The following is a 19,821-nucleotide window of genomic DNA, read 5'->3' as shown; positions in this document are numbered from 1 at the left end:
TGTAAGCTCAGGCCCTGGGCATGGGTCCCTGCCTGAGCTGTGGTGTAGGTATGTCTGTGCCGGGCCATGGATCTCACTTATCCTGGCCCTGACTTGCTGACATGACCATACTAAGTGGACACAGGTTACAGTAGCCTCCTGATTTGTGACTGTCACAGATGGAAATAAAAAGACAATGACTGCTAATGCTTTATCCATGGTATCTAAAAGAGAACAAGAGTACACATCTGCTTGAATAAAAGTTTATTTCATGTATCATAGAAAAATCATGGATAACATCAAATAAGGCTTTACAAGATAAAGGATATAAAGGAAAGACACATACAAATTCATAACAAATACACTGCTCTCTCATCATACTACACACAATATTCCTTATAGTTACACACTTAGGAACTAATTACTACCATTGCAGTTACCTGACATTTCACTTGCAAGATTGATCCCTGTTTTTAAGGCTAAATCCTGCCCTCCTTATTCAGGCAAATTCTTAGAGCTATTCCAAATAACTTAGCCTGAACAAGTAGAAGACTGGACTTGGTTTGTAAGTATCTTAGCTGCTACATTTATATTCAACTGTAGAGCGTAATCCTCTTTTTACACTTCGTTCTAGTCAGGAGTCAGCTAATATAGTTAATATAATAAAGTCACCTATATTAAAAATTAGTTCCATTTACTGAATTTGGCTGCTCTGACAAACGTAGAAGTAATCTGCAATATCACATATTTAAGCTTGTAATTACCTGGTAGTGTCTTTCTGGCAGTCACAGTTAATGTTTCCTTATAGTTTTTTAACTAATGCGTTTCACATTCTCTTAGCAGTTGTTTCATGATAAAGAACAAGTTAGAAAGTCTTTTACTTGAAAAACCTGAGAAACGTACCAGCTTTATTCAGATATGGTACCTGAGAGTATAAGGTACTACAAAACAGAGCTGAGGTATAAACCTGAATTCTTTGTAAACTCCAAAGCCCTATTGATGTTAACAGAGTTTGGAAGCTGTGCAATAGAGGACTTATATTTGATTGTCTCATTTTAGTTCCTTTTTGCACACCACACAAAACCATGGAACAAAATTTTCACTAAGCGTGCAGCAAAGAAAAGAAATAAAAAGAAAAAAGGTATCACAGTGTATTGAATGCAACTGGTATTATCACATTATGTCAACATTAATGGGTTTCTCATATACATTCATCTGCTGTTTGAATTCTAGCTGCATTAAACTACCCAAGAAGACAGAAAGAAACTACTGTCTTTACTAAGTTAATGGCAAACTACCTCTTGACTCAAAGTGAAAATTCTATCCAGTAGCTACAGGAAAAGCCAGACTATGTAAAGAAAAAATTAGGTTTACGTTCTTTTAAATACAAAGAAACGTATGTCTGCATCTCGTATCTGTCTGCTGACCCCAGTTACTCTCAGACAAATTCTTGGAGGATATATAAAACTGAAGTTGAAAAGAGCAGAAAGTGGAATCAGCACTTAACTATGCCCTCCAAAGTTACTTATTTTACCTGATATTTGCAATGCCTAGTTTGCACTACATCTAGTTTGCACTGATTTATGTAGGCCTCACAAGGTATAAGCACGCCAAACAATGCGGAATGTACAAGAGAAACAGTTTCACAAATGGGATATAACATGTGCTTTTTAGCCAAAAATGTCTCTTTGCTGTCATGCCTCCTTACTATTTTGGTCCATTTTTCAAATGACAAAATAGTCCCCGTCAAGAACTTGGTTACATACACATATTTATGACAAAACCAAGAGTCTCATTTGTTAAATCATTTGAAAAGGATAGGATTTTACTAAGCAATGTATCTAAGCCTCTAGTGCTAGCATAGTCCACAACATTTTACAAAGATAACTCTCATATTTTAGAACATATGAATACAGTGTTTTTCCTTGTACTAAACATGATTACTTCCAAGTTTATAAGCATAATCAAGACCTCTTCCCTGGAAGAAAAATGCATTTTTCTGTAGCTTGCCTTAAAGTATGATCCAAGACAATTATTATGTTATTGAATGTAAATTTTTATATTAATGGTCCAACAGTGCAGAAGAAACACAGGATAAATCATTGTAAAGGAAGAGAACTGTTCTGGCTTTCTGTCACGTGCAGTGCACTATATCAGCTTAATTATACAATGCTGGCAAACAATTCCATTTATAAATAGCAACACTGCACCTTTGACATGATACTCAATCAAAAAAATAGATTTGCTGAAATGAAGAAAATGTTCCTGTATAAATTGGAGTATAATTATAAATCAATTCTTTTGCTTCCTCATCTTCACTGGGAAAATGGTGCAGGCTCTTCCGGGCTGTAAAACATTGTAAAACAACAGATCACTTTATGGTTATCCTCCTGTATTGGGTTTGCATGGCAAGGTTTTGGTAGCAGCAGGGCTACAGGGGTGGCGTCTGTGAGAAGCTACTAGAAGCTCCCCCTATGTCTGATAGAGCCAATGCCAGCTGGATGATGGACCCACCGTGGGCCAAGGCTAAGCCCATCAGCAACACTGGTAGCACCTCTGGGATAACATATTTAAGGGAAGAAAAAACCTGCGCAACTGCAGCCAGGGAGAGGAGTGAGAATATGTGAGAGAAACAACCCTGCAGACACCAAGGTCAGTGAAGGAGGGGGAGGAGGTGCTCCAGGTACCAGAGCAGAGATTCCCCTGCAGCCCCTGGTGAAGACCATGGTGAGGCAGGCTGTCCCTCCGCAGCCCATGGAGGTCTACGGTGGAGCAGATATCCATCTGCAGCCCACAGAGGACCCCATGCTGCAGCAGGTGGATGCCCGAAGGAGGCTGTGACCCCGTGGGAAGCCCACGCTGGAGCAGGCTCCTGGCAGGACCTGTGGCCCCATGGAGAGAGGAGCCCACGCTGGAGCAGGTTTGCTGGCAGGACCTGTGACCCTGCAGGGGACCCACGCTGGAGCAGTCTGTTCCTGAAGGACTGCACCCTGTGGAAGGGACCCACGCGGGAGCAGTTCCTGAAAGAACTGTAGCCAGTGGGAAGGACCCACCTTGGAGAAGTTCATGGAGAACTGTCTCCCATGGGAGGGACCCCACGCTGGAGCAGGGGAAGAGTGTGAGGAGTCTTCCCCCTGAGGGGGAAGGAGCGGCAGAAACAGCATGCGATGAGCTGACCGCAACCCCCTTTCCCCATCCCCCTGTGCCGCTGAGGGGAAGAGGTAGAGAATTCGGGAGTAAAGTCAAGCCTGGGAAGAAGGGAGGGGTGGGGGGAAGGTGTTTTAAGATTTAGTTTTTATTTTCTCATTATCCTACTCTGATTTTGATTGGTAATAAATTAATTTCCCCAAGTCAAGTCTGTTTTGCCCGTAATGGTAATTGCTGAGTGATCTCCCTGTCCGTATATTGACCCACAAGCCTTTCGTTATGTTTTCTCTTCCCTGTCCAGCTGAGGAGAGGAGTGACAGAGCAGCTTTGGCAGGCACCGTGTGTCCAGCCAGGGTCAACCCACTACACCTTGACAGTATCTTTCTTGGCAAAGTAAGTTATTCTGTGTAGCATAACAGCAAATGGAATTACAGTAACTTGTATGTGAAGAACTGTGAAGACACATCTTCAGAAAGCTGGTTACAGCATATTTTATTACTGAGAAGGGAGAAATGTAATTATTAATTTGAAGCCAAGACTGTACAAAAATATTTATCCATGAGATACTGGCAATATCTACCAGAGATACCAGTACTTGTAATACTGAAAGAAATGCGTCAGAATATCAGCCTACTGAAAGTTGCAGCATTAGCATGGACTGTGCTGGCAAGGACAATAAAAACTGAATCCTTTTCTAGTTTATCATGTTGGCAACTCTACACAAAATTAATGATGGATGGATGTGAAAATGATATTTCAGTAGAATGGTTTAGTTATTAAGTGATCATAGATAAGTACATTTTTGCCAGCTGAAAACAGTTTACCTTTTTCACCCCCTGGTTTATTTTCAAAGTTAAGGAAGACATTCTGCCTTACATTAGCTAAAAGCATCAATTACTCATTGCAATGTTATGATATCAAGTACTCGGTAGGAGCAGCTGTACACAGATTGGGAAAGTAAAGAAGAATAACTCGTAATTTGGTATATGAGATGGGGGGTAGACATGTACATCCAAAAGCTAGTGACACATCTCTGTGGTACTACGCACAAGCTCATTATATATGTATACATATATAAAAGAACTCACATGCACTGTGTCTCAACAGGACTTACAAGCAGAGTTGGCACTTATTTTGCCACATTTACTTGGATAATGGCCTGAGCGAGCTTACTTCTGCTTGTAATATACTGTGTGCAGACAGATACTAGAGAACGTAGCAAACAAAACTAGAAAACATGCTGCATTCTAGTATTAGACTACGAAAGAAAAAACAGACTCATACTGTACTTCCTCCTATTTTCCCCTTTATTTTTGTCTTAGTCTGCCATAAGTACCCTATCAAAATTCTTAAAATACAGGAAGCTTATGGATACTGACAAGGAATTTTACGTGATTTTGCTACCTTTTGGCGAAGGGGAGTAGGACTACATTATGCAAAGAAGAGCCCTGAGCTTGTACAAAGCACAACTTTTATCTCTACCCTCTCACTGACCAGGGCAGCACAAGTTGCATTTCTTTAAATCACTGTCTGCTTCCTCCAATTAGGTGACTCTTTTGATTAGAGATCAAATCTAGAGACCAAACTCAATTAAGTTATCGATTATGTTCTTCACAGTCCAAATCGATCAGGTAAGACAATTTGATAAATAGTCAATTTAAAATAGGAAAATGATATTTCAGCAGAATGGTTTAGTAAGTATAAATAAAGGAAAAAAGTAAGTTTGATCCCTTCAAATACTCCTGTATTTATATCCTACTTATTTATAGCAAATAGACCAGAAGTGTCATAAATTATCAAAATTTTACACATTAGTTACTTCCAGCTTCTTAGGATATAAACAAACAAATTAGAAGCTCTGTAAAATTAAAAAACTTCTTGTGCTGTCTATAGTATATAACTATGAGCACCATATTGCACCCCTTTGATACATCCGTATATGGCCCAAGCAGTATTTATAATCTTGGCACATATATTTTGCAAGCAAAACTGAGAATACATCAAATGACTGTAACTCAGGTTGGAACTGAAGAAACCTCTTGAATTATGAATGGAGTATTTTTTTAATTTCATTGTCTTTCTGCAAGGGAGGCTAAAATGTTACAGTGATCATTTGAAATGGTAGAAAGTCACAGCATAAACAATCCTTTTGAGTCAGTCCACTGAAAAGTTTGTGGAACGCCTGGCCTTTTGATGTCACTTTTACTAAGCCATTCTATTTCTAGTATCCCTTGTTTTTTAAGGGATAAAGTTTTATAAGCCTATAAAGCTTGCAGAGTAATCTTCTCAGAAAGCAGTAAGAGGTACTGAACTTTGACAGCTGAAAAAGAGGTCTGCCGTCTTCAAAGATTTTCACTAATGCTCCACTCCAAAAAATGACATTTATAGATAATAAACTTTTTACCTTCATTAATGAAGAAGTCAGCTATATAATATGCTGCTCTTACAGCTGATGGGGAATGTGGAATGCCTGGTGAATTCTTCCACTCAAAAGGATTTTTCTCTGGATGCCACTGGACACCATAAATTGGATATTTGTATGCTGCAACAAACACAAAGCACATAAGCAAGGTCCATGCCTTAAGAATTACGTGCTTTGTCTTACTGCAAAAGAAACTCAAAGGATGAGCTACAAAAATACCTCACTTATCAACAGTTTCACAAAAGCTTAAACAGCAAGTTGAAACTCTGTTAAAGTCACAGTAGAACCGAAGGAAAAAAAATGGATATTGTAAAAGAAGGGTCTCATTCCATGCAAGAAGATTTTTGTACATCACTTTTTTGATTATTCATTTCAGAATTAATATATATATACACACTAAAAAATAATGTTACAAGTGTATCAGCCTCAAAACTTCCTATCTACTGCCAGCGTCACTCAACATACAATAGTCACAGCCACAGAGGATATGCCTGGCAGTTCCATGGGACAGACCCAAGTCTTAGGATCTCCTTGAAGGCCCAGTCAATCCAGGGGCAGCTCCTATCTGCTCTGTGTCAGGCCTGATACACGCAGGGGGAAGCCAGTCCTTAACTCTCTTAGAGAGAACAGCAGCACAGCAGCTGATGATTGCTCTGTGACAAACCGCTTGCAGGCACGGGAGACGTCTGTCATTAGCCTAATAAGGTTTTCTGATCAAACTGCTCTTCTCTTCTGGAGGACAGCCAGTATGCCATACAGAAGAATACCATGGGACAACAGCTGGGCCTTACTGTAGAGCTGCTAGTAGTGGACTGAACAAGATAAACCGCTCCCTAAAGAGCTATCTTGTTTCTTGAGCTGAGCAAGCCTGGTGCAAAACATATGCAACACAAGATAAGTAATGCAAAAGGCTTTTGGAGGAGGGCAACTACCAGTATCGCTGCTAAAGTAACAAGGGATGTTGCCCCTACCTCAGTACCCTGAATTGCTCTTCCCGTACAGCAAACGGATACAGAGCGTCACAGGAACACAAGCCTAAGCAGACAGACAGAAAGCAAGGTGCAATATATTGCATTGCGGGGGGATTAAACTACTACAGAACGAGTGTTGTATACTTCAAATCACAGCACTTTAATATTCCAGTGCTAAAGTGTAACAGCATATCTGGAAGGGGAACAGCAGGTGAGAGAAGTAGGTAATCAGGCTCACAGATATGTGCTCAAAAGATAAAATATCCCTGCAAACAGATTACGTTCCTCACAGCCAGAGCACTGACAGGGCTGATGCTCACCCTGCTATTCTAACAGCAAGCTTGCAGTACAAATTAACATCAATGCCACAACATCTCTAAAGAACTAGTTTGTTACAGTCACAGTTTACAAAGGAAATTCATTTTCCTACCTTCCATGGTAGATATAAACTCCACTTCACCATCGGTGTTAGTGGTCAGAACATTATAGAAATTACGAAGCTTTTCATTCCTTGTGAAATTCTGTGATAAGGAGGGGGGGGAAAAAAAAAAAGATATGTTAATTGCTTATTTATATCTAGTTTTAAACAGACCAAATGTGATTGTGTTTAAGAAATAAAATGATCAAATACCTCCATGGAGAGGCTCCACATATGAAAGTTTGATGCCAACGGCTCAGCAGCAAGTGCATGTAATACATCATCAGGGAAATTCTTGAATAATCTACTGTCTTTTGCAGCTATGACAAAGAAAAATTTAAAAAGGATATTGTCCATTACCCAAGCTGCTAACAGATGGACTAATACTGAACAGGAGACAAATTTAATAAAATACTGTATTAAAGTAAAAACTTTTTTCTGTAGTATAACTATGATTTTAGAATACGCTGCAAGGAAAATGTGAAATAACTTCAACAGGTTCCAATATGCTGTTACCACTGTCATCCAGTCTTGACTCAGAGAGGACCCAACTTTGCTACCTAAGTTCTTACTAAAATAAGCATCATTCTTTGCCACTCATTTCAGTGACTTTTCCATTCACAATGAGCACAAATGACAGAATTTGTGAATGCTACATGGTCGGCAGATGGATTACTCACAAATTAAAGGACAAAGTGTCAACAGAGGCCACATTTTACCAGTGTTGCCGAGTGGCACAGCTCAATCTTAAGGGATCTCTCTGATTTCAGTACTGTACGAGTGGGACAGTAATGCTAATATTAATCATTAGGAAAGATGCAATTTGAAAAATTTAAAATCACCTTCTCTCCAAGTTTGATACGTTTTGGACCCGTGAATTTTGTTCAACTCAGTAACAAAAAGGGACCTAAACCCACATTATTTTTGTAGGTCCAAATTATCAAACGACTCAGCCATAACTGTGGTTTTTGCTGACTGCTGTTGGTTTCAAATGGCTTGTGCTCACATCTCTGCTTTAGAAGTGATAGAGTTGCACTGACTTTATAAAAACAGTCATGGCAATTTAATAAGAAAGAATTTAACACGATAATAATCGGAAACCTCCCAAACATGCACCCCTGCATATTTATCACAAATAAAACACAATACCTCTCAGCAAAACTCAGACATGAGATGTAATGGATTTTTCACCTGAGGTAAAGTTCAGAGGGAGTGCCAAACCATCTGTCTTGGTATTAACAAGTAAAACTTTGCCGCTTGTGAGATACGTAAGCTCTTCGTGTCCAAGACATGTTCCCCATACTGGGAAATAATCTCCTTTATCGTTAGCCTTCAAAATAAAAAGCAACAACATAAGGAAAAAGTACTGAAGATTTACAGAAAGAAGACTGAAGAGAACTTCCTACTCTTCGGTTTCTCTTGTGTAGGTGAGAAGTAAAAGTACTACAGTAGTACAAATTGCTACCAGAGGAATTGTAACAATTCAATTACAATTGAAATAAACAGACTCCCTTAATTTTTCTCCTAAAATATGAAGGCGAGGGGATACACACATGTCCGTTGAAGTAAACTGAGCCTAATGTTGATATTAATTTGACTGTTCTGGTTTACGAATAAGTAATGTTGAGAGCAGCCTAAGCAGAAACCATAAAATGGCAACATTTCTATTAAAGATGCAGTCATAAGAAGGGACACAAACCAATCTGTGACCATTTTGAGGGAAAGCCTATTCATTACAATTCATATTTTTATATGAGTGCGTTACGATCACATAGCAAGGGCCCTTTGCAATGTCCGTATGCCTGTGCCCACTCATCTGTATTAAGAAAATATAAACGCTATTACTAGCATGGCTACGGTCTTAAGTGACATACTTGTATGCTTCTTTAAATAGCAGGTTTGGACCTGTGTTCCAGAAAGATAAATTGTGAGTTTAAGCAATATTTAAAAAGTGACAATAATTTTCAAAATAATAAAAATTGGCAGGTAAGTGCAACAACAAGAGGAGAAAGCAAAAAGGAGAAAAGGAAAGCAAAAAGAGAACACGACTAGCTTCCTGACACTTAACTAAGCACAGTGCATACACAGTAGAAATTTGCATTTTTGTATGGTTTATTCCTGATAGTAAGTGCATGTTAGATACTGGGATGTTTTAGAACTCCTGTTTTTGTGAAACCTGAGTAGTCTTTCTTAACTTGTTTCTAAAAATTTTTAAGTTATGCATACCACACCCCCTCCCACCCCCAAAGAACTGCTGCTCAAAAGCCATTTTTGAGAAAGCTGAAATTACAGGCTTAGAATAAAAATCTTACCCTACTGCATTACTGATAGCATGGTAATAAAAGCCCACATAACTACTTCTTCTCAGAGCAAAACATGGAAGATTTACAGAAAGAAGGCTAATAGTACTGCAGATTCTTCATGCCCACCCGTCATGCATGGCTAGACACAGGACTTGCAACTCCGCTGTCTGTCTTTCATGACAGTGAGGAATAAAGCCACTAAAGGCAAAAAATAGACTACAGTTTAAGAACAGTTACAACTGAACCGTAAACATTTTGTGCTCCCCGCCTTTCTTTTTTAATAAACACTAGCCTGGAGGCTAAGCATATATTAAACAACACCCAAGACATCACAATTTAAAAACTAATTTAAAAGCTGGAAAACAGTATTTCATTTAGGTTTTTGCCTAGCTAGTAAAATTCTATCGACTTGGACGGGCATCAGCATTTCACATCCTCTATACATATTAAAGCAGAGCCAGACCAAGTCATTTCTCATTGTGAACATTTGAAAACAGAGAGAAAAGGAACCCTCATACATTTTAAAAAAAACATAAAATTCAGTCAACTCTGTACCTGCTAATATACTCTTGACTATTGTAGCTTATCTTACATTAGTAAAACTACCAATATTCTATAGCACTAATTAAGTCTCAAAAGATGAAAATTAAAACACACAATCATCACAAATAACACAGAAAAAAACCCCTGACTTACAAGTAAGGGTTACCTATGATGATCTGAAAATTATTTTCTGCTTTTCACTCACCTGAAGTACACGTACTATCTAATAAACCTGCCTCTCTGATCATAAAATTATGACATAAGCAATTCAGTTAATCATTGTGAAATGTCAACCGAATTTCATAATAGTACTTCAAATCACAAAAACCCTCGCCCCAATACTGAATACCAAGACACAGACTGCACTTCACACAGTGAGCAGTTTCAAAGAGATGAGATTCATTGTCTTACATAAAAGTGAGATGATAGTCTTTGGAAGATTCAGGTTTAAGGCGACAGACTAACAATCACCATGAATAAAGATAGACAAAAGATAACAACATTGGTGCCATGGGGATTGAAGAGTAGGAAACTTAATTACTGGATTGCAGCAGCTGACTGGTCCTGTGAATGCCACTGCCTGCGCTTTCCTTGCCTGCTGTTGGAAAGTCAGCAGCAAGGGTAAAAGAGGAATTCCTCACTGCCACTGAACGCTTCTACCATGGTAACAGTTTAAGCACTACTCATAACTGCCTCTAGAACTGGGCAAAGTTTTCCAAAGTATGACTTCTGTGACAATTTTAATCAATGTTAGCTGAAAATAAAATACAGTCAGTAAAGAGGAAAAAGGAAGAAAATTTACATTTTTATTCAATCTGAATACAGAAGATCCTTAACAAATCATAAGGATTGTATATAAAGCTCAGTGAATCTCCATTCCTTTCCACAAGGCAAATTTTACTTCAAAATGTGTTGATTACTATCTGAAAAAAAACCCTCTTATGCTCTAAGAGAATTAAATCTTCAATAAGGATTCAGAGCCTTCCTGATGTTCTTTGAAAGAAACAGCTTTCCCAGAAATTCAATCTTTTCTTAATAAAGCTAATGATCATATAAATATTTAAAAAAAATTAATATAATCTTTCAAGTGTTCTTGACACCTTTTTTGTGTTATAAATTAAGCTAGTGTTTACTTTAAAAATCTGCTATATTTACAGTTACCAATGCAAAGAAATAGGTAAAATGGTATAACATGCTAATGTAGATCCCTCATCTGCACCTCCAAAGATATATTTAAATCTGCTTATAGATAAGTGAGAATAAAGGTGTTTCACTAGCTGTAACATAGCTGTGAAGGGAGGCCTTCACTAGCTGTGAAGCCCTTCACTAGGCCTTCACTAGCTGTGAAGGGAGGTCTTAATGTTGTATCATTGTAAATTGGTTTATTTGAGAGTGTCTCTAGAATTCCTTCTGAGTCTAAACTTTAGTCATAAGACTTCTACAAATGACCACATTTATGTACACCTTTGCTCAACATTTAATGTCAATGGATACTCTGGGCTTTTGGAAGGAATTATTGTTACTTTATTGCAAGTTCCACACAGCCATAAAGCTCCAGATACAATGAATAAACGATACTGTTCTCACCCGAAGAACTTAGGAGTTTAAGACCATGACACAACATATACAGGAGAGGGTGTCAGGAGTCTGAATCTTAAGCTACAAAATGATTCTTTATGCAGAAGCCAGCAATGAGCTACTTATTATCAGGCTTACAGTTAACACACTGGATGCCAATGGAAAACTGTGAAAATATGAGCCTCCCTGTCATTTTGATCTCTGAACAGTGACAAGAACAGACTGTTCCTTAGCAATTACCTCTAATGCCTTGTGGTAAAATATCTTGGCGACCCTGGAATATTCCGAAGTCTTAAGATCCACACCACCTCCTGGAAAAAGTACCCTGAAAGGCAACATCCAAGAATCTGTTTAGCAATGGTGATCAAACTAAAACATGGACAATGTACACAGAGAAAGGTCTGATAGTGGTTTTAAGGGTAGGATTCAGGTCTAGGTTAAGACACCTACATTTCAGAAATCTATAGATAGACATCTAAGCTTCCATTAAGGACAGCAGGGATCTAGTCAGAAAAGTCAACCGAGACTCAAATCGGTTTTCTAGAGCAGGCACCTAACTGGTCGGTAGCTTGAACAGCCCTGTAGGCTCCACTGGCTGAAACGACTAGCACTCAATTAATGATGTGAGTTTAGACAGCTAAGTTTAGGTGTCTAAGTCTTTAACTGAATCATATCCTAAATCTTAGCGTTCTTCTACTGAAAATGGTTACCATCACAAAGTAGTGACCAAGCCTCATGCAATGTAAGGAAGAGGAGAGTAAACAGAAAATACACAAAACATACAAATTTCAGCTAGTTCACAAAAGGGTTGCATGCCATGACTCCGTCAAATCCTGTCCTGACTCTTAGCTGGCTCTCCCTACCACTTTAAAATCCTGGCCCCAATCTTAATTCATCCTGTTCAGTTTCCGTAAAGAAGAATTGTGGCCCTGGCAGAGTGACCTTCTTCATGCAAACAACACAGATCAAAAAGCTCCCATTAAAAGGGAAAAAACATTTGGCCGTAACCTTTGGTCACACAGGGTCTAATATAGATGAAGAAGACAAAGCAATCTCAGAGACAATTTCAAAGAAATAGTGCACAATATTTTTCCACCACAAAAAAATGATCAGCAACGGCAATTCTTTGTGTGGCTCCTCAAACCCAAACACCACAAAAGAAAAAGACTCAGTATAGTCTAGCAGAGATTTCACATGTACACCTGATGACATGGAAAGTAATCAAGTACCACCAGAGACAATAACATGAAATAAAAGAAGTCTCTTCTTGCTGTAACTGGAACAGTACCCGCAGAACCAACAGAACTGAATGAGTGAACACTCCCTAACCCACTGCAGCAGAACCTCAATTAGATTTACTCAAACCACAGCCATCAGTTGCTGATTTTTTACCAAAATGGCTGATGGACTTCCTCTACATTTCTGTGCTCTGGAAATGGCAACCTGTATCAGTGAGATACTAACATGCAGCTAGAAACAACTAAAATCTCAAATGATCCCAAGCATTTGGAGAGCAAGTGTGCGTTTAAACTCTTGTAACCCAGTTTATTTTAAGGTGAATGATGCACAGGATCATGCAAAGCCACCAAGTATTTGGTGGAAAAGTAGAGCAGTATTCACAAAAATATAAATCAGATTACTCTCCAGTACCAATATAGAAAATGAATACAGCTGAAGGTATTTTCAAAACAGGCTATAGATTTCTACAGAGATCTAGTTAGACAAATAAGGCAATCCTTACCTGGAAGTGGTGGAAAATTCACTTCACCTGTTCCTTTTGTTCAAACCAAAAACTGTCCAATACTAATTAGGAAAAACAATTGTCATTTCTGCTAATGCAAAAAGGAAGTAACCCATTAAGTAGGAATGATAATGGCTTGACATTGTCATAAGCAGAGTGAAATGTAACTACCTGTATTCCAGTAGCTCTAGCTGGTTAGAGATGATGACGTTCACTGTGAATTTCAAAGGCTATCTCAGGAGTACATTGCTATATTCATAAAATTCTGCCTCTACTATAGTAAATTTCATGATTTTAAGAAGGTGGTGTTTAATAATAAATAATTTACAACTGCAAAGAACCTGGACCTAAGGTCTTACAACATGGAAGATCAATGTATCTCTTTCTTATTCTAAGTTTCCACAGAATGGAAAGTCCTTCCCTCCAGAGATCTTGTTATTTACACACACAGCTATATTATGGAAGCCACTAGCTGACAGTGGAGGGCAACAAGAAGAAATATAGACCATCCTTACCCACCTACATAGCACAAACCCAACTGCCAGTCACTGCAAAGACAGAAGGATAAGGAACTGGATCTACTTGCCTAACACCCTCTTCTGCATCGAGGTAGGTGGTGAGATAGAAAGAATGGGAGACCCCACTGGTGAAAGTCCTTCTGGCAACCCAAGAGAGGATGGCAGCCATGAGAAAGGGATGAAATGATTCATTTTGTTTCCAGCATGAGGAGCCATAGGGGACAAAGTGTCACTGTCTTACACTTGCTTATACCACAAGACTGTAAAGACCCACATCTTAGTGTGCAGGGCATGCTGTGAAGCATAAGAGGACAATGCTCTCCCAGGCAGCCACAGATCTAAATCTGCAAGTTCTACACATGTTGATTAATATTCTAGTATATGCATAAGCTCAACAAAAATTTCATGGTTTAAGATGCTCATCTCATGACTACAAGTAGCCCAATCACATGCTATGGGCTCACATACAATCAAGCCTGTGAAGTGTAGCATCAGCTGATTTAACTCTTCTAAAGTGCACTTTTAGCACAAGGCAAACATAAAAAGTTTTGACTTTGCTTAGTCCACAATTAAGATGTGTTAAGTTAGATCACATTATCCCACATTTAAAATGTAGGAAGAACACATGAGTGGACAGTTGCCATAGGTCAGCTGAAAAGTTAGAATGTTTGTCTAACAAAGACCTAAGCCACAGAATCACAACTGGCAAGACAGACCATTCAAGTAGCAAGAGAGAAAGCACCCCTAGAGAAAAGGGTAGAAGAGACTGGAAATCAGAAACTTTTATGACAGAGGAGATATGGAGATGACTGGAAGAGGGAAGAAAGGGTAGGAACAGGGATGAAACACCCAACAAGTGCTATTAAATATTAAAATTAAGGTGATTGCTCAAATGAGGAAGAGGAAGAAATTAACAAAGAGGAAGTAGGCTACTTCACTTGTAAAATTGTTAACCACTATAATGCCACTTCTGTCTGCCTGCAAACAAGCACAGGAGAATGCCAAGATTTGCCTTGGCACTGTTGCAGATTATCTGACACGTGCTACTCAAGGAAGGAAAGGCAGCAGACTGACATCGGATTAAATAGTCCGTTCTCTGTCTTAGAACATATTTACATGTCTGCAGTGCTCAGCACAACCTCTCAAGAGACTAGAAAGACACTGTTCTTGGGAATACAGCAGAGCTCAAAACCAGAACTATCACACCTTTCAACAGAAAATCAGTGCTCAAAACTTACCCATTAATAGAGTGGAATATTTTATCATATTCTTCATCTGAAAGATTTAATCTGAAACACCAAGAAAATAGTTAGAGAATACATATGGAATTTACATATTTAACCACAAAAATATCATCATTATTGAACAGAAACATGAGACACTAAAAATATGTAGAAAGCATGCTTTAAACAGAATAAAGCAGACCCAAATCAAATGAAACATTTCACTTGAAACAGCTCAATCCACAAGACTGAAAATAGGGCCCTGTCAGGTACAGTTCAGGATTAGGTACTCTGAGACCCCTTTGCAGACACTTGTTAAATTTAACATTCACATGAATGGCATCGTTATTATTTCCTGCAGACCGGCAACTCCAGTTTCCAACTGACTCCCAAGACAGGCAGAGCTGCAAACAGTGGATCACACCCATTCTTCAGCAAAGATATAGTTGAGAGGTGGAAAGATGTCAGCATTAGCAAACCAGTACAACGGCTACACTCCTGCAGAACTGATACACTGGGTATATTCAAAGCATCTGGCTTTGCTGCATCTAACTTGGTTGCCAGAATTAGAAGCCTCCATTCATCAATGAAGCTCCTGGTCAGCAAACATTCTGAAAGCTCCACCAGCTCCATGAGGAACACTGGCTTCTAATTCAGGCACTTAACTGGTACTCTTATTGGACTGTGTAGATATATCCTATTGTGATTTTCTGCAGCTGCATTACTATCATTTTTAAGGTCTGACAATTACCATTTTAACATCTGATTTCAGTGCATTTACTATTTTATAGCCAACTGTTGGGTATGAAGTATTGTCAGTTCTGTTACTTACTCTGCTACTTTTTACCCAACAACCAAAATACAACAACACATGTAGTGACCCATAGTTTGCGCAGAACTGGATTTTGGTTTCTTCAAGGAGTACCAATAGCCTTCCTCCATTACTTGAATTCTAGGACTACAGAATGTGACAAAAGATAGTATGTATATATGTATCTATGTGTGTTTGTGGGGCACTACACATTAGACTGAATATCGCTAACTTCGAAAACCACAGATGCAAACTATGGAGGGTAACTTTACAGGTAAAAAAAACAGTATTTTTCAAATAAAGGTTATTATCATAAGAAGAAATATTAAAAATTACATGTTCCAGTCTGCTTTTATTCTGACTTCTAAAACTCCCTGCAAATTGTGGTATCTTCAAACAGTCTTTGAGGAGCTCTAAACACTCAGAAAAGCAGCTCAACTGCTTTCTGTGCCCCTAAGATGATACCCGTACGTTAAATAATTATTACCCACTTGTAACTATATAAAAATCTACCTTATTGGCACAACTCGAGCACCAGCAGATTCTAAAAACTTCACATATGAAGCTGCAATATAAGAACTTCCAAATCTGTGGAACTTCTCAAAGTGACATTCCTGTGCCAATATCCCTGCAGGGTCCAAGAAAGAAAGTTAGCACTATACAAACAGCCAATGCTACGCACTGAACGAAAAATTAAACTCTGATTTCCTATATGCCAGGTTACAGTGTTACATTTACTGCCTGAAAGAATTACAAACACTGAGACAACAGGGCATCAATTACAATGCCTAGTCACAAGGTACCAAATAAACACACATTATCTGACTAGGACTCAGCTTCCCTGCTTCAACTATTTAGTACTACACCTTCTCTTAAATAAGTTATAGTTATCTTAAGATTTTTAAACAAAGTATGCACAGCGCGACACTATTTATAGAAGCTTTAACGAAACCTACGCGCCGGGAGGCCTTTCACTCCACACAGAAACCGGCAGGGTTTGGAGGTTGCAGGGTTCAGGTTGTAGGAGCCGTTCCCTCCCCCAGGACAGCGAAGGCAGGGTGCGAGGCAGCCCTCGGCCGCCGCGTTACCCTGGGCCGGCCGGTAATCCCCGGGGAGCGGCCGCCGGGAGCTGAGGGACCGCCACCCCCTCCCCTCGGCTGCTCCCCCCCCGCCGCCCCTTACCAACGATGGGTTTCTCGTTGCCCTCGGCCAGGCGGCCGCGCAGCACGACTGAGACTGAGGCTGCGGCAGCGCAGCGGACCAAGAGGAGGAGGAGGGTGGCGGCCGGGAGGGGAGGAAGCCCTGAGAGGCGCCCCATAGCCACGTCGCCCGCTTTCTGACAGAACCAACGGCTCCGCTCAGCGACCGGCCCGGCGCCACACACCGCCCGGCCCACCTGCCGCCGCGCCGCGGGGCACGCTGGGAAATGTAGTTCCCGCGGCGGGGCGCTGCGGCCTGTGCCCCGAGGGAGGCGATGGCCTCGGCCCTGCTGAGGCCCCTCCGCAATCCTCTGGAAAAGTAACGCTTGTAGCACTAAAGAGTGACAGACGAGGCTGGTTCAACTAGAAAAGTTTTATTAATATAATGGTATTAATACGTAAAAAATTAAAAAACATTGTGCATTACATTGTGCTTACAGTCAGTAGCAAATTGTATTTGCATAATTTGACAGCAACTTACTTTTTTAGAGGCACTCCTGGTATTCTTAAAAAATAATGGACTTAGAGATTTTTACCTTTTTTTGTTGACTCTGCAGGTCAAAGCTGCCATACCACCGCCCATCATACCAATACCTCTTCCATTCATTATGCAAATGTCCTAATTACCTTGTGTCCTCATTATTAGCAGCAACCGCAACTGTCCCTTACATAGAGTTCCTACCACCTATATAACATGTAAACATTAAAAAATAATTAACAGTTCATGAAAAAATAACTGCACTAAGTGTTCTAACTGTTGTGTTATGCAAACACATTACCATTTAATCATAGATTCAGGATATTTTTGAAGACATTTAGGACTTTATATTCATAGACCTGGTGTAGTCCAAACGAAGATTAAAAAAAACTGCTAAATTTTGTCCACGTGCATATACATATGCAATCAAATGAAGTTCTCTGCTACACAAACCAGTAATGATTAGAGATTGGTTTCATAGGAAAAGTTTGAATTTTCCTGTTTCTGAAACACAGTTCATTCCTTTATGCAGTTTACATTCAAGGATTAAAATTGAAGGAGCATAAAATTAAGACAATAGCTTCAGTTCTCCAGTTCGTAAATGATTTGGGACTGGAGTTACACACTTGAAGACCTGCCAGATGCCTGACTACTTAGTTTATTTTCTTATAAAGAAGAATTAGCACTTCACTGAACTCCTCTACTTAAGAAGCTTTTATATCACAAAATAGTTCAATCTGAGAAAAATAAAGATATATGAATATATGAAAATGTATCTGAAAAATATTTCTTTAAAGTTAGGCTCCATATCAAAGATATCCTGAAAGAGAAGAATGAAAAATGCACTTGAGGAAATGAGGGAATTGGAAGAAAAAAAAAATTTTAAAAGTCCTTGGCAGTTTTGAAAGAATTTTGTATCTGGCATTGACCTTATCACAGTAGAGGAAACTACAACAAACAAGTACTCTATGGGCCTTTCATAGACATTCCTCTTGCTAATAAAGAATAGCTTCTAACAGCTTTTGCAATAATGCAGAATTAATGACAATCTTAAATACTACATTTCTGATTTAATAGGATAGTCTTCATTTCTCTCCCCTAAGCATATATTAATGTAACATCCCAATGTCCTAAAGATTCCAAAGTAACTGAAGTTAGCATTTCTAGCTACGTGAGAAACAAAGTATTTGTTATGGATTCATTTACATGAAGATTCAAATGGAATGCTTAAATATATAATACTTACGCAAAGACCCCCTGGCATATTACAAAACAGAGTTAAAAATTGGGTAAATGAACTCTAGCAGTTGGTGTACTAACCAAGCTTTTAACAAAAAGCTGAGTGAAAAGTAAAATAATGTTTTAGGTTATTAAATACTGGGGACTGCAGGATGATACTGCTATGTAACGCAAGTGATAGCTTTTACACATGCAGTGTTCACATCTGAATCATGTCCCTTAAAAAAAAAAAACAAACAACCCTGTTTTCAATAAGTATAGACAGATTTTTTTTTCCATTACCTCTACAGAAATAAAGAAGAGGGCTCAACAGAAATTAAAAATAATTTCTTCCAGTGCCCAGCCCAAGATATAGACTGGCAAGTTGCCAATTACTTTTCTGAAAATAAAATGAAGATACCCAGCACCTCCTATGCTGAGGTCCAAAGTGACATACAAGCACCCTTAAGCCACACAACAAATACTGATAAAGTTCAGATCCACAAAGGATAACCTACTTCACCCTCCAAAACAAATATACTGCAAACAGCGAAGAGCTCTTGGCTTCTGTAGTGCTCTACAGTAGGAATTAAAGGTGATCATAATCTGAGTTGCTTATAGCTCATCCATAGACAGTATCTGTTTGAAGAAAGAAAATCAGAATTTGCAAGGTTGTTTTCACTCTCTTACTAGTTCCTCCTCCTGATTCATACCGTCCTTTGAAGGACAGGTACATGGTGTTTTCCCTACCTTCCTCTATAAAATCTAAAACACAGATTACTGTGTTAATTAGCACGAAAAGGGAAGCTGCACAAGCAGCACACAGATTAACACAAATGTCTCACTATTGCTGACTAATTTCAATTTGACACAAAGTAACAAAACAGCCATCTTCCCTGAGAATCAATCGAAAAGCAGCCTCTTTTCATTCCTCATAAATCAGCCTTGTAGTCATACCTCTGCAACAAACTAGCCTACCCCATTCATGTTCTGTTCTTTTTTGTATCCTATCATCTTGACAAGCCAAGATACAAAAGCTAAGCATAAGGTTCTGGACTGCATTATTGCAGATGAGTTGTCTCCAAAGACTTAACAGGAGCAGTATCGATCTCTGATATCCAATGAACTATTCAGCTTTTTGGCATAGAAGTTAGTCAATTACAAACAGTATTGCAAACATGTAGAATTCATTAATCTCTTCAGACGTACATACTGATAGACTCCAGTTAGTATAAAAGTGCAGTCAATATAATACTCAGTGCCCTGCAAAGA

The 19,821-nt window shown here is 39.0% G+C and overlaps 1 protein-coding gene across 1 annotated transcript; it reads right to left on the bottom strand.

Moving 5' to 3' along the window:
- Window positions 1-228: 228 nt before the first annotated feature.
- On the bottom strand, window positions 229-17,047 carry GGH (gamma-glutamyl hydrolase). Its single transcript, XM_072852425.1, has 9 exons — window positions 16,837-17,047; window positions 16,168-16,282; window positions 14,859-14,909; window positions 11,602-11,686; window positions 8,129-8,267; window positions 7,151-7,257; window positions 6,950-7,040; window positions 5,531-5,668; window positions 229-2,325 (listed from the first exon to the last, which is right to left on the bottom strand). Exons 1-9 carry the CDS (start codon window positions 16,970-16,972, stop codon window positions 2,204-2,206), a joined length of 984 nt encoding a protein of 327 aa, XP_072708526.1. The 5' UTR covers window positions 16,973-17,047; the 3' UTR covers window positions 229-2,203.
- Window positions 17,048-19,821: the final 2,774 nt, after the last annotated feature.

The sequence above is a fragment of the Ciconia boyciana genome, chromosome 2 (assembly GCF_034638445.1).
Source record: "Ciconia boyciana chromosome 2, ASM3463844v1, whole genome shotgun sequence".
NCBI classification, from domain to species: Eukaryota; Metazoa; Chordata; class Aves; order Ciconiiformes; family Ciconiidae; genus Ciconia; species Ciconia boyciana.
Note: the sequence above shows the minus strand (reverse complement) of the source record. Positions and strands in the feature narration are given on the sequence as shown.

Coding starts and splice junctions, on each gene's coding strand:
- GGH (XM_072852425.1), bottom strand. CDS start 16,972: ATGGGGCGCCTCTCAGGGCTTCCTCCCCTCCCGGCCGCCACCCTCCTC. Junction 16,283..16,836: donor CAACGAGAAACCCATCGTTG/GTAAGGGGCGGC, acceptor TGGACCCTGCAG/GGATATTGGCACAGGAATGT. Junction 5,669..6,949: donor GTTTATATCTACCATGGAAG/GTAGGAAAATGA, acceptor TGTTTGTTGCAG/CATACAAATATCCAATTTAT.